Consider the following 14,710-nt stretch of genomic DNA (forward strand, 5'->3'; position numbering starts at 1 on the left):
TGTCCTAAAGGATAAATGAAAGTTTTCTAGGGTGTTTCCATTAGTTTTCCCCTCGGAGAATTGTTCGGTGGAGAACCAGGATCAGCCGTAAACAGTTTTCACTCAGTTTTATCTAACGAATCGGGTTCCTTTGTACATCTCAGATATCCAAGTAGTTTTCAGTTCGAATAATAACTTGTAAATCCTGCAAATCCATTATTGTCTTAACAAATGAGTTGCATGGGATGCATAATCATAATGTCTAACTTGCTGATAATAAATCTCTCATGATTCTTTATGAACACAAGTTTGTTTACATTAATTAAACATGGTAAACACAAACAAAGCAGCAAATAAAATCCTGCACTAAAAAGTCAACCCTTTCGACTTTCTAACATGATACAATACACTAATGATACAATATATGACAACCAAATATGCCATATTTGGTTCCGAGGTGATAAGAAATTAGCGGGGTATGTGAGAGATCAATTACATCCAACCATCTACTTGTCGTCTTCCATACCAGCCATCGGCTTCTTGTTTTCCTTGCCTACTTCCTGCTCACTCCGCTGTTCCCCAACCTTGGGCTTGCTGTTTTCCAATACAACCTTCCTCTTCGAGTCCTTCTGCCCATCCTTTATTTTACCCGCCTCCTTTTTGTCAGGTGACCGTTTAGAGGAAGAGAAATGTTAGCTTCAATTTCTTCATTACTTTCAGTATCAATATGCCGTGGAATAGTTACTAAGTCCGCGCTGAACAAAAGATCCAGTAACTTGTGTCCTTGGGTCTGGTCGTTACAAAAGGCTAAAAGGTGACTAAGAGAAGAATGAATACACCCATAAATCTCTTTAAATTGTTCTCTTCCTACTGCCCTTGCAACATTTTGAGAGCGATCTGCGAAATCTTCAACCTGTCAGAAAATGTAGTTAATACACATTCAACAATGCGGGCAACAACATAGTCTAGATTTGGTTTCAAAGGAGATGAGGCATGTGAAGTTACACTAATAGCATTATACTGCGTATCCGATAATATTGAAGTCCAACATCCTTCATACAGGCTTGCACATAGACCCTTCTGCCAAAGATTTTCAACAGATGCCATCTGCATAGTAGCAAGCACCAGTACAAACTTCAATTCAGAGAACAAATCATCTTAGGACTTGTCCGGTGCCTAGGATTGGGACGATAGGACAACTCACTAGATTTGTCCAAAGTTGAAGGTTAGTCATGAAGGAAATAATCCCTCTCAACCTTACCATTTTTGTGGGGATTTGAGGGATAAGTTTTCTTCATGCCTAATCCATCTTCTACCTTCAACTTGGGCAAAATTCCAAGGTTGCATCCATTTTTTCCGTACTACATGCATTGAATGTAGTGACTTCTCCAATCCATCCAAATCACGGACATTAAACAAGGCCTTTATTGTATGACCATCATGATTTGCCTCAGCAATAAAATTGGCACTATAAATCCAGCTTTTTTCTACACATCAACTTGTCCGCAAGTTAAAAAGTACAGAACATACCATGACTAACAGGGTCACAAAAAGATCTGCCAGGGATTCCTTATTGCTTTTTCCTAACTCCAAATAATTCTTCACTCTCTTGACCACAATTACTGGATCCGTTCCATCTGTAACATGCAAAAGAAAACTAAACTGTCAAAAACGAAGTGAACAGAAAATCCTCCCAATGAGTTTTTAAGTCTTGAAACCAGAGAAAGATGATGATAAGACTATACTGAAACAAGCAAATGGGGAAGAACAAGTTTTATGTTCGGGTCTCCGGAAAACACTAAAGCATGATTAACTTACTAGTGAATCTTTTGCTATAGTATTTAGATTCATTTGACTACGGTTGTTGGCTTCATGTGATAAAGTTCAGCGTCACCACATGTGGGTTTCTTGCTACTAATAGGGATGAACATGACATTCAACCTAACATTTGGTGGTTGCAATTACAGTGATTCAAACTTAGAAACTCCTGTTCTGATTTGATCCTAAGGTTCCATGATTCACCACTTTCCCAAAATCTTAAGCCCAACAATTACTTTATATTCTAAGACAGCTTTCAAAACGAACATTCAAAACTTTAACGCAGCATTTGTCTCACCCTTTTTCCCCTAATAAAACCAAACGCATGAATTTTTATGCCAAACCCTCCTCTGCTTTTGACTTTCTCATCCCATCTTATGTTACAAATCCCCTAACCCATTCTATTTTCTCTTCTTATATCACCTCTTAATTATATTTTAACCTGAAACGGGAAATACTCAAAATATTATCGTCACCAAACATGATAATAAAAATTATAGTTATTTTCATTGTAGGTTTTGTACCTATGGTGCCACTACTTACAGTTCTTCGTTCGTATAAGGGAAGAACAAAATCCTTGTTGCCACACCTCTATATTTCATTTTGAGTGTACAGCCAAATTTATTAGCCAAAAAAAGAGGTTGTAACTACTACAAGCTACTTAGAAAACAATTACTAGGCAGGACCCAATTGATTTTCAGTAATAAAATCTTTGTTATTACTGATGAGGATATGAGACAAAGAAGTTCTAGTATTTGAAGGAAGAATCTTTCTCCAATCTCCGAAAAAAATTTCTAAAAGATATCAGTCCAAGAGTTGGACAAAATAACTTGTTTCATTCTATCATTATAACTTTTACTGAGTATTCACCTTCAAACAAAGTAGATAACGGAGGTATTATTGGCGGATCTCGAGTCTGCAAGAAATTTAAACAAAATAAATGTTAAACAAAAATAAAACGTAAATGGATATTTTATGAACCTGCCTTCAGAAAGACATAACTAGATACTGATTCTAGTAAAAGTGTAAATTAAAATAATAAATAAATAAATTAAATAAAATAAATAGTTGAGATAAAGGACGGTAAACAAATTTCCTTTGATAAGAAAAAAAATTTCATTAAACAGAAAAAGTCGTGCAATATAGCGGACAAGATATTCCATTGAGCCTCAAGAGCTGAAAACCAGCTTATATTATTAACATGACCGAATACAGCAAGAAATAGAAATATCTGACATACGATTAGAAGTAAAATAGTGCTTAAGAAAAGAAACATTCCAATCAGAAAAAACCGCATAAAAAAAGAATTATCCTAAACTCTGAAGAAGTTGAAGGCCATAGTGCCTGCCCAAAGCGAAAACTTTGCATCAAGTAGTCCAGCTCCTTTTCCTCGCCCCTCATATTCTAAACAACTGTATTTGTTTCTCAGCATCCAAATGATCCAAAAGATGCCAACACTGCACTCCTCCCAACCACCAGGCCCTTCTTCCTCCTACCAAATTTTGCTTCTCAGGTAACAACATAATACGTTCACCTACAAGGACCCACACACAGCTGTCTTCCTAAACAAGCTTTAGCCAAAGAGTCAATGTTACCAGACAGTGCAAGAACATATGATTCAAACTCTCAGCCCCTCCTTTGCACATTAACACCATTTGGCGGAAAGACAAACAAGTTTCCCTCAAGCACATCACTTGTATTTACGTTTCCATGAGCAATAACCCAAGCTAGCATCCACACCACGCTTATATATTACCGAACAAGGAATGAATTGAGGAAGGGAACGGCTGACCATCAAATGCTCGAGTATGGTACGCAAGAAAACTCCGTGACTCCATCTGCCTTCTTTAGTCATATCTAGGTGTAACCCAGCGCTATATACTACAGACGAGATGGTAAGGACAAAAGCTCCCCAACATCCAAATCACTTAAAGTCCTTTCCCCATTACCCACCACAAAAGTTGACAGACTGCAGAAATTGAGTTGATGCCTTGTAATATATGTTTCCATGGACTTTGCTTGAGACCCGAGTAAAAATATTAGAACATCCCAACAATTTACATGCATCCCTTATTGGATCCTGATGAAAAAAAAAAACCCTTGGGAATCTCTTTCATCCTGAACCCTACACGACTACTTCTCAAGAAATAACTCATCTCTCTTTAGCAAATTCCCCACCCAAAACTACCTCTGTCTATAATTGAGACAATAACATGATTGTTTTAAAATCGCAAACCCTGGTTGTATCCACTTTTTTTCCATGCCCTTCTAGGGTCGTTTACCCTTGACATCCAGCACTCCACACCATTCTGCCCTTTATGGTAACTGAAGCTAAAAACTTACCCAGGAAAGATTCAGCAACCCCTTTGCATCCCACAAAACTATATCCTCCTTATCCTCCCACAAGAAAGCACATACACCAATCCCTACACCTTCCACCCAAAAGTAAGGAATATTCTCATCCTAAAATTGTGGATATTTATACAGAAAGGAAATAACATCCTACAATATCAGCAGTGAATATCAATGTTTGCTAGTAATCCTTGTCGCCACAAAATCACCGCCACTAAGCCCTTGAGGGGCAAAAAATGAAGGTGCGTAGGCCAAAAAGTAAAGGTTTGTAAAACAGTTGTTTTCGTTAGTAACCCCTCATTGTAAAACATGTATAATTTCCAAAACTTGTATTACTTGTACGTATAACAACAAAGTACCCAGATAACAGTAATGTATCAAGGATACGGGTACTGAAATAATAAGCAATAATAAGCTCATCAAAATCATGTAAGCACAGAAGTCATGTAAATGGTAACTACATGAACAGGCTGGCTGTATAAGTCACAATCTAGTACTACAATATGGTGAAGCTGGCGCTAAGCGCTCACATACGGGTAGTAGTTGCCTAGTACAATCTAGGGACATGCTAGCATCTATTCTGGATCCAACGCAATGTATTAAAAGCGTGAGGCGTGGGCAACGCATCCGAGGAATAGCCCGGCCTAGGCTTGAGATGTGAGGCGAAGCCTCACGGGACTTAAATTTTTTAATATATACATTGAGCGTACACATATATTATATTAAAATAAAAGAAGATTATTAATCAGTAATCACCTGAGCACACACATCCATTATAAATATATATACACACACATATACATACATATGTTTTATTTTATATATATATATATATATATATATATATGTATATAATAAAGGATGAAAAGCACAATGAGCACACAAATAACAACGCACGCAGACAACACACACATCGATTATATAAAAAAAAAATCAGGAAAAAAAAAAAGAAAAGGTAGAGAGGCGATTGTGCAAGGAAGAGGTGTGAAGCAATTAAAACCCTACCAAAAATTTGGGTTTGGGAGTTTGACAAAAAAAAAAAAAAAAAACCATGAGGCGCACCTAGGCGGCTCTGCGCGACGCCTTCCACCCACTCCCTCAAAACAGAGGCGGCAACCCTCACGCTTAGCCTCAGAGGACGCCTAGGCGTGCCCTGAGTTGAACCTTTTAAAACATTGATCCAAAGTGAACGTAACGATGCATGTGAATCATGATGAGCAGATAAAGTACCAGTATGAACATGCCACAATTCAAATCACAAAATAATAATAAATAATAAGGTATAAGACATTATTTTCTAAAGTGAAACATGGCATGTCACACAATCACTAAACATTTATGAAAACACATATTATAATAATGTGAAAGCAAAGCCCACTCACAGGTACGTTGCAGGTCATAGCTACCTTGCTTAGCTTGACCTCAGGGTAAGTTTTTCCTAAATGAGAAATTACCACACTAATCGTTACACTAACAAACAATAACGTAAAGAACCTAATGTTTCCCCTTGTTTGCTTCTTTCAGAAATTGAAGGGGATTGGAATGGGGTTTGCATGACGTCACGTGCCGCCACGCACTGGTTGTAGTCGCCACATGCCAAAATGTACCGGCACGCGCTGGAGAAGGAATATTCTGGTGCTAGAAGGAATATTCCATTACCTAAAGAGGAATATTCAGTCACAGCTAACGGTGACTGCAGAGTTAAAGTTAATGGAATATACCTCATTCCTAAAGAAGAAGTTGACGCCGCCAGGAATTTTCCGTTAAAATTGTCGAAATATATCATTGTCTTCTTCGATGAGACAGGTCACTGGCATTTCCGTCCATCGTTGTCTTCGTCAAATCTCAACCAATTTTCACGTGCCATATATCAAAATGAAGCAAGAGACGAGGAATGAGATTATACCTATTTCTAGGCCGAACGCTGGCCGGAAATTGGCTCCAAGTGGAGGTTCTTGGATTTTGACGAGGCAGATCCGTGCATGTAAGGCTCGAAGTTGAGTCATGGGGCTATGGCGAGTCGATTTGTTCTGTGAAATTTGTCCAACTCGACGAGATTAGGCCGTAATCTCGTCGAAAATTTCTGAAACTTGCCGAAACAGAAAACGGTAATTTCTTAGTTCGAAATTGACGAATGTGAAGCCAAACTTCACATGCAATAGGTCCAAAGGTTACCTGAGGTGATGACAATTCGATTAAGACCACTCTCATGGTCAGTCGCGGTCGGATTCGCCACGAAAGCTCGTCGGAGAAATTGGAGTCGAGACGAAGCTCGTCGAACTGACTTTGGAGCTCAAATTTGTTGATTTACTCTTGGTGAGTCAAGGACGAAAATGATGGTGGTTCGGTGAGTCGAATTGGTGGGTGGTGGCGGTATGGTCTCGGCGCCTCCCAGCTTCACAGAGAGCAGCTATAGTGAGAGGAAAAGAGAGAGCGTGTGGAGAGGTGAGGCTGGGGGAAGTTAGATGAGTGTGTGTTGTGGGTTGTGGGTTGTGGGTTGTGTGTGTGTGTAGGTTTGGGCTAGACCCAAACAATATATTAATTAGGCACTAGGCCTAATCAGAACATGGTTAAAGATGAATGGGCAACTTGCCCACTTGCTTAACAATTCCAACTAGCAAACCAACAATACCAAAATATGTAGCTTGCTGACAGTCCGCTGATGTCTCGAAAAACAAGTTGTGGATTCCTGAGGGTGCAAAGTTACAATTTTTTCCACTCAACTTGAAACATGCACAAATTATTCAATACACGTCTACTTAATGTCCCGTTCATGCTCACGTGTTCGTGATGACGAGTACTACTTAAATAAGACAAAAAAATAGATAGAAGGTGAAAAGAGTTTAGAGGTCCACTAAGGATTTTGATTTAGCATGTAGGGGGTTTTTCGTAATTTCATAGTGTCGAGGGATAAAATTCAATAATTTTAGGACTTGGTGTGACAGCCCGTCCCGGACTTTTCATACCGTAGGGGTGAAATGACGGTTTTGCCCCTAGTATGGTTGTTTCGTTGTGTGGTTGTTTTTGGGTTTTGATTGGTTGATTTTGGACCATACACACACCACACTCAATTCTCTCTCTCTCTGCCCTGTCCCGAGTCCCTCTCTCTATCCCTTTCCTATCTTCTTCGTACAGACAACACCCAAAACCCTTGAAATCTTCACGGATTGAGGAAACAAACTACATATTTGTGCTTGTGAGGTCCTTAGGAGTTCAACCATACCCATTTCAGGTAAGGGAACCTTCATTTTCACGTCGAACCCGAGAAGTGTAATTCGAGGTACTGTTCATGCACACGTTAATTCTTGTGTTTTTGGGAATTTCAAGCTTGTAGGAAGCTTGGTGAGGTCCTTAGGAGGCTTGGGGTGGTTTGTTTGAAGGTTTTGGACATTAAGATCGTGAGTTTCAGGTTTAGCCGGAGTTGGTGGTGTTTTCCTGGCGAGATTCCGGTGGTTTTAGTGCTTGAAAGTGGTATGAATTTGTTCCTCTTGTTGTAAGCTTCATTTTGGTACCAATTTTGTGAAATTTGGATGAAAAACGAGTGAGATATGAAGTTTGGAGTTTTTCCTGGTTTTCCGGCGCCGGAGGTTGGCCGGAGAAGATGACGGAATATTCCGTCAGTTTGGACGGAATATTCCTAATGGCGTTAATGGAATCAATTAGACTTAACGGAATATTCCTGACGGCATTAACTGACGCCGTCAGTGTGCTAGGCACGTGCCTGCGCGTGGGCGACGCGTGTGGCCGTGCCTTGGCCGGCCCGTGGGGGCACGTGCCGTGTCAAGAAAATTATTTTAAAAGTATGGGGATGTTTGTGAGGTTGAGTAGATCACGTTGGTGTATTCATACACCCCATTTGAGCATTGTATGAGAAGTTATTTCGTAATGTTGGTTATGTGCTTTAAAATTTATGTTTTTATAGTTGTTTCGCATATAGGTGAGACCTATCCCGAGGACGAGCGCGGTCACTCGAGGCCAGGGGGTTACGACCCTTCTACATACCAGTGAGTGGGCTTTTGGTTTTCCGTATATACCTATATACTTGTGTTTTTCTCAAAAGGTGAAATGAAACGTTTATATGTTTTATATGCCATGCATTATGTTTGCCCGTTTAATTATGCATTATTAGTTGCATATATATATATATATATATATATATATATATATATATATGTTTGGTACTGCGGACGCACAGGTAAGTGCCACGTAAGTTATGGTTTATATTTATGTTTATGTTTAGTAGTGATTTGAGATGCATAGAGAGCTCATAACTTGCACCCCCGGTGTTAGTGCTCCTGTCCAGAGTTGGGCACAGTAGTTCACGTGATGTTCACCTCCCGCACCACACGCTCATCTTGGATCCAAGTTAGGTGCACAGTCCTGTCGTACAGACCACTTTAGGTGGTTCCGACCCGTAGGTGACCCGCGATTATTCGCCCAGTCTTCACGTGATCGTAGCACTTGAGCGTACTTATTTTACACCCAGTCCTGTCGTACAAACCACTTTAGGTGGTTCCGACTCGTGTGCAGGTGTAGTTAGTGAGATGGAGATTTGAGCTTTAGAAAATCGGTTACGGTGGTTTGGACATGTGAAACGAAGGCCTACTGATGCTCCAGTTAGAATATGCGATTACGGGACAGAGGTTCAAGGCCGAAGGGGTAGAGGAAGACCTAGGAAGACTTTGGAAGAGACTCTTAAGAAAAGACTTAGAGTGTTTGGATCTAACGGAAGATGTGGCACAGAACTGAGTGCAATGGCGTTCTAGGATTCATACAGCCGACCTCACTTAGTGGGAAAAGACTTTGTTGTTGTTGTTGTTGTTGTGGAAGATATAACAATAAGGGGAAATAAGTGTGATAGTGCCCTACCTAAGCAGTGGATATAGCATGAAGAAATGGATTTGAACTAGGGTGCGGTAGGTTAAGGTATACAGTAGAAGCCTATTTCTTGTCAAAGAAAGGAGGGATTTGTTTGTTTTCCAGGGTTCTACCTATTTTGGACTCAGACATTCATTAGTGCACACTCAAGTAAAATGGATTGTACATTCAATAAACCTCTTGGGTTGTGCACTCCTACATATTTTTAGTAAAAGTTTAAACCGATAAACAATATTCCTTTTAGCCTTAGCATTCTGAATTTCTTACTTCTAAATAACATTTTTCATATCAGTACATAACACAAGTATCTTTCATTCCCTCAAAAACTCAAGGTCCTTCTCCAAAGGACTTCCCTGCCTTCTTTACATTTCGACCAAGTTTGTTATTTTAGTACATCCACTTGAAATGACAAAAGTTTATACTTCATCTCCCAAACACACCTCATACACTCTCCCACTTCATCCATACAACTTGTATTTTATGGTTGAGATTTCCATCTAATTCTCCGTTATTTTACAAGACAATCCAAGATAACGAAAACATTCACTCTTTGGTACTTCCTGATCTCCAATCCTCACCCCTATCCCCTATCTCATTTGGGCACCCATTCCCACTGAACTTGCACTGAAAATACTATGTCCTTGACTTACTAAGGTGAAAACCTTTAGATTCCAACACTTCCCGCCAAAGATTAAGCATCGCATTTACTTCATCATGTGTTTCATCCATCAACACTATATCTGCGAAAAGCATACGCTAAGGGATTTCATCTTGAATATGTCTCGTTAACTCATGCATTACCAAAGCAAAAAGGTAAGGACTTAAAGTTAAGGTTTGGTGTAACCCTATGGTTATGGAAAAGCTTTCAGTTTGACCTTCATGAGTTCTTACTTCAGCCCTTGCTCCATCATACATATCCTTGTGGTTGGATATATGCTGCTTGTTCTCTTTTCTTCTCTAAAATCCTACAAAGAATTCCCCTTGGGACGCTATCATATGCATTTTCCAAATCTATAAAGACCATGTGCAAATCCTTTTTTGTATCTCTATATCGTTACAACGATCTTCGCAAGAGATAGATTGCCTCCACTGTCAAGCACCCTGGCATGATCCGAATTGATTCTCTACGACCCTTGTCTCTTGCTTCAGTCTATGCTCAATTACCCTCTCCCAGAGCTTCATTGTAGGACTCATTAACTTAATACTCATATATATAAATGTTTAGCTATAAATTTCTAATTTTTTTTAACTTATAGTGAGAGGCTAAAACCTGAATTTCAAGGTGTAAAGAAAATCTTATGTATCAACTTAGACTTAGATATAAAAAAAGAGAAACATTAGATGTAAACAGTGTTCTAAAACGTGGTCCGGGCGACCACCTAGGCTACGCCTAGGCGCTGGGCGTCGGGCTGCCGCCGTGATTATTTCAAAAACGTTCAAGAAATTGGCAAGGGTATTAGGCAATGCCTAGGCGGGCTAGGCGCCGGGCTAAGTGGCCTCCACGGAGGTTCTGTTAAAATATTCTGTTTCACTACACTGCGATGGTGATGAAAGAGAAACTGAGAGCGTGAGGGAATTGACTGGAAGCCCAGATTTCTTCGCCAAGGAGGATTTCTTCGTTGTGCTTGAGGAAATTGACTGGACTTATGATTAGGTTTTGGAAAATTATACAGAGCAAGAAGATGGAAATTAAGCGGAGAGATGGGGAATCAGGCGAAGCAATCGAAGAAGAATGGAGGGAGAGGAAACGAGAAACTTAATTAGGTGGAGAAGATGGGGAATCGGGCAGAGCAATCGAAGAAAAATGGAAGGGAGAGGAAACGAGAAACCCCAAATTAAGGGCCTTACCAATTTCCAATGTGTCAAAAGTCACTGCCCTCTGTCAAAAACCATCCCCTCTGTCAGATCAAATTCCAAGGCATCAAAAGGAAAGCACTAGGCTTATGAATTATATTTAAAAATGTTACCTACTTCATTATTAAACAAATATATTATATATTATTATCTACTTTTTTTTTCAAATTATGTACTTAAAATTCTTTACATTACCTATATATATCTCTTCCTTTTTTTAAAAATAACGTGTTACATTACCTATATATGCTTACTGTTTTTTAAATATTGAACTTGTTGGATGGATGTACTTTGTGTATTCTTCTACTTCTATTTTACATTTTATCATTCTTCTATTATTCATACAAATATAGTTTTTTTAAGTGTAAATAGGCATTTATTTACAAGATATATAATAAATTTACATAAATCCGCCTAAACCCCGCCTAGCCGCCTAAGGGCTAGGCCCCACCCACCGTCCGACTAGCGCCGAACGTTTTTTAAAACCTTATCAGGTGGGCAAGATAAACAGTAAGAAAAAAGTTGCTACTTTTCTAACAGTCAATAATAAGGGATCAGAAGTGCACATATATTTCAATTACCAGAAAGCTCAGTTTCTGAAACCTTTCGTCGATTCCAGAAACTATGTGGAGAATCTGGGATTTTTGAATGCCATACCTGTTCTCAACTGATAAATCACACTGAATCCCAGTCCACAATGAATAAATTTAATAATTGGCACCCTAGCACTCATGATTGTTTGCACACCAACAACATGCCCTCCCCCTACAACATAAAAAACATATTTGAAAATAATATAAGAAGAACATATGATTTTATCATACTTAATGACATCAAAACTCAAAAGTTGCTCACACTCCTGATATTAAAACATGCATTTACCTTAATGTCCATATTACAATAGCCATCATCCAGATATTTGTACATACTATCAGCAATCATAAAGACCGATGTAATTTACAAAAAGCAAACATCTACCAATCAATTATTATTTTTTTTAAGAGAAATTAGTTTGCCTTTCAAATTTTGGCTGTGATCAAAAAATTTTATACTTACCTAAAATCAAAGCTCTAACAGACCATTTTAAAATCTAAATAATCAGCCTTGACAATAAATAGGACCAAAGTTGAAGAAAATTGAACATAAATAAGGGTTTCTCAACGAAATACAGAACGGGTCTCCTTTTCTCCAATTTTTTCATGGATTAATTCCAAAAGGTACATGATAAATGGTCCTAAGGTTTCCTACAAGCATTTCATCATTTCACTAGATGAAATTAACTAGATAGTGAGTGAAGAAGATAGCACACTGTACTACGTAATTAATGTTCCATATAAGATAGTAAAAGAGAGTACCAATTTTGTCATATATATTTTTATCCAGCAGATAGTGAGACATCTAAGGGCTGAAGATGTGTGAAAACAACAATTATGTGGTTTTGTTGGTGTATTTGAATTGACTGTTAGCTTTGTGACTAAAACCACCATGGTCAAGGTAATCACAATTATTGAAGGAGACCTAACAAATCAAGAGTACCTACTAACTTAGCTTCTTATAAGATCTGATTTGTATGTACACGCATTGAACTGGACTCGGTCGCATAACAAATAAATGGTTGGCATAGAACTGACTTGGATAAAAAAAGTAAGAGTGTGTGTGTGTGTGTGTGTGTGTGTGTGTGTGTGTTGATCCAAGGGTACTGGAGTGTAGTTTCAGTGGAAGCAAACATTAAAAAATTACTTTGAAGGTAGTAAAACTTTTTAGCAAACTTCCGCAGGGTTCTGATCTTCATCTCTCGTGGAAATTTTCTTGAAATGTTACCGAAATTAACAGATAGGTCTAGGTCACTTCCAACACTGAACATGTCCATTACAAAAGAGCCGAATACCTCCACAACAGGAGAATTGTCGGAATTACCTGAAAGGAAATAAATATGTTCAATATCAAATGGTACATGTAGGGAAGTACAATTAACAATTATAATTGAGGTGGACTTGAAAATAGACCAAGAAAAAGTTATAAAGTCCCCTTACCGTCTAATCTCTCACATACTCTTTCGAATACCTGTCAAATCTGATAAATATAGCGTGAAGTGACAACTAAGTTGTTGTGCTTCAATTGCTAAAGCATTTTGTGCCACTAAATCAAGCAAGTGGGGGCAATCAACCATGCGATTCGAAGCCCACTTCATAGTTTACGAATGCTAAACAAATGACGAAGTGCAATAATCTGGGTATTACAGAATCAATATGCCAATTGTCCATGAATCTAAGAGTATATGGTACCAAATGTAGATGATTTGGATTGTCCAGCCATTCAATCCTACTGAGGCAGTCCAACAAATTGATATAACGTAAATAATAGCCTAAAGAAGTCATCAATAATTAATAAAATATAACTGCAATGGATGCAAACAGTGGGAAGAGACTGACATGAACATGAACAAAGATAAAAAAGAAAAGTTACCATATAATTCCTTCGCGATTGCATTGAAGATACGAATCACATCTCTCCGATTATGATAATCAATCGACTTTGGACGACGAATGGCGTACAAGTCATGGAGTAGATTATCAAGTTTAGATATGCATACAGGGGTAATTCTGTATTTCTCTAACTCTAGAAACTCCAGCTGCTTTGCCTCATTTCGCAGCTCTGGAATAAAATTCAAACTACTTGAATGAGTCACTAGCTCCCAAACACATTTCAGAATAAGAAACTAGATTAGTTGCCTACTTTTCAGATAATAAACAGAAAATGAAGAGCATTTTTATGAAAATTCAATTTTCGTCCATTGAAAAAGTTGAAAAAATCACTCACCTTTTTGGGTTGATGCCATTCTTTTACCACAAGAGTAATAAACCAACTGAAAATCGACCTAATTCAACTCTGCCAAAATCGACCTAATAAGTTGATAGATTCTTCTGCTGCATGACAAAAACAAATGAACAACAAATTTCGGGAGCTCATTAGAACTCAAAAGCAGCTTCCTCTACATACATACATACATGTAACACGCCATGGCCGCTCATTTCTCTCTCTTGCGAGCGCACGGCGGCAGAGACAGACACACACAGAGAGTCGAGAGGGAGAGAAACAGAGACTTCCGCCAACACCGAAGCGGGATTGGATATCTCCCCTGCCCTTTTTTTTTTTTTTTCTTTTTTATTTTGCTTTTTCAATACCAATCCAACGGCCAAAGTCGTCTCGATCAACACTATGGTGACGCACTTCCACTTGATCACATCGAGAGAATTTTCCATTGTACACACTCGGAACACTAGCATAATATAGGAAAATAAACAAAAATGACTCATTCTCAGAAATATGATTTATCGAATATGCACATACTATGCACAACAATTGAACAGAAATAAGATTTTTCTGCACCTTAAAATGACATAATTGCCCTTGTAATTAAATGGGTTAATTTGTCAAACCCAATCAGCATTTTGGACCTCCTTGTTCAAAAATTTGTGGCACCCAAACCCTAACCCCAAACGGCGTGACCCTTTTCCACCCATTTCCGACCAACACAACCTTTTCAACCCTGTTTTCCAGTCGATGCTACCCTTTTCCACCCCATTTCCAACTAACTCAAAGTTTGGAATCCATTCTATATATTTTCAGAGGTTTTGTGTTGTGCATTTGCACATCCTTTCAATAAATTTGAAAAAAAAATTTCCATGCCAGCATTTGCACATCCTTTCAAAATATTTCAATGGCAAAATCAAAAAAGAAGTATGCTTTGAAATGAAATTTCATTATTTGAACCTCATTTTGGTAAAATTGGAAATTTTGGGTTTTGTAAAATTACAAACTCACCCAA

The 14,710-nt window shown here is 38.5% G+C and overlaps 1 protein-coding gene and 1 long non-coding RNA gene across 6 annotated transcripts; both read right to left on the minus strand.

The window, feature by feature from the left end:
- Window positions 1–232: 232 nt before the first annotated feature.
- LOC148699403 (uncharacterized) lies at window positions 233–6,823 on the minus strand. Its single transcript, XR_015966489.1, has 5 exons — window positions 6,056–6,823; window positions 2,668–2,713; window positions 1,510–1,616; window positions 985–1,086; window positions 233–892 (listed from the first exon to the last, which is right to left on the minus strand). It is a non-coding gene; the product is annotated as an uncharacterized LOC148699403 (long non-coding RNA).
- Window positions 6,824–11,311: 4,488 nt separating this feature from the next.
- On the minus strand, window positions 11,312–14,068 carry LOC148699404 (poly(A) RNA polymerase protein 1-like). 5 transcript variants are annotated; one of them, XM_088699921.1, is made up of 5 exons: window positions 13,890–14,068; window positions 13,702–13,770; window positions 13,348–13,536; window positions 12,622–12,798; window positions 11,312–11,646 (listed from the first exon to the last, which is right to left on the minus strand). In XM_088699921.1, exons 2-5 carry the CDS (start codon window positions 13,718–13,720, stop codon window positions 11,504–11,506), a joined length of 528 nt encoding a protein of 175 aa, XP_088556047.1. In that variant the 5' UTR covers window positions 13,721–13,770; window positions 13,890–14,068; the 3' UTR covers window positions 11,312–11,503. The 5 variants fall into 5 exon arrangements, with proteins under 5 accessions (XP_088556047.1, XP_088556049.1, XP_088556045.1 ...); XM_088699923.1 differs by having other exon boundaries at window positions 13,886–14,068; XM_088699919.1 differs by having other exon boundaries at window positions 13,702–13,805; window positions 13,890–14,065.
- Between the last annotated feature and the right edge of the window lie 642 nt (window positions 14,069–14,710).

This window comes from Pyrus communis, chromosome 1 (assembly GCF_041283825.1).
Source record: "Pyrus communis isolate YQ-2024b chromosome 1, ASM4128382v1, whole genome shotgun sequence".
Taxonomy (NCBI): domain Eukaryota; kingdom Viridiplantae; phylum Streptophyta; class Magnoliopsida; order Rosales; family Rosaceae; genus Pyrus; species Pyrus communis.

What these genes read in the sequence shown, in the direction of transcription:
- LOC148699404 (XM_088699921.1), bottom strand. An exon ending in AATCGCGAAGGAATTATATG is followed by an intron (nt 12,799 to 13,347) that starts GTAACTTTTCTT and finishes ATTTCCTTTCAG; the next exon opens with GTAATTCCGACAATTCTCCT. An exon ending in AAAGTTTTACTACCTTCAAA is followed by an intron (nt 11,647 to 12,621) that starts GTAATTTTTTAA and finishes TTTATGTTGTAG; the next exon opens with GGGGAGGGCATGTTGTTGGT.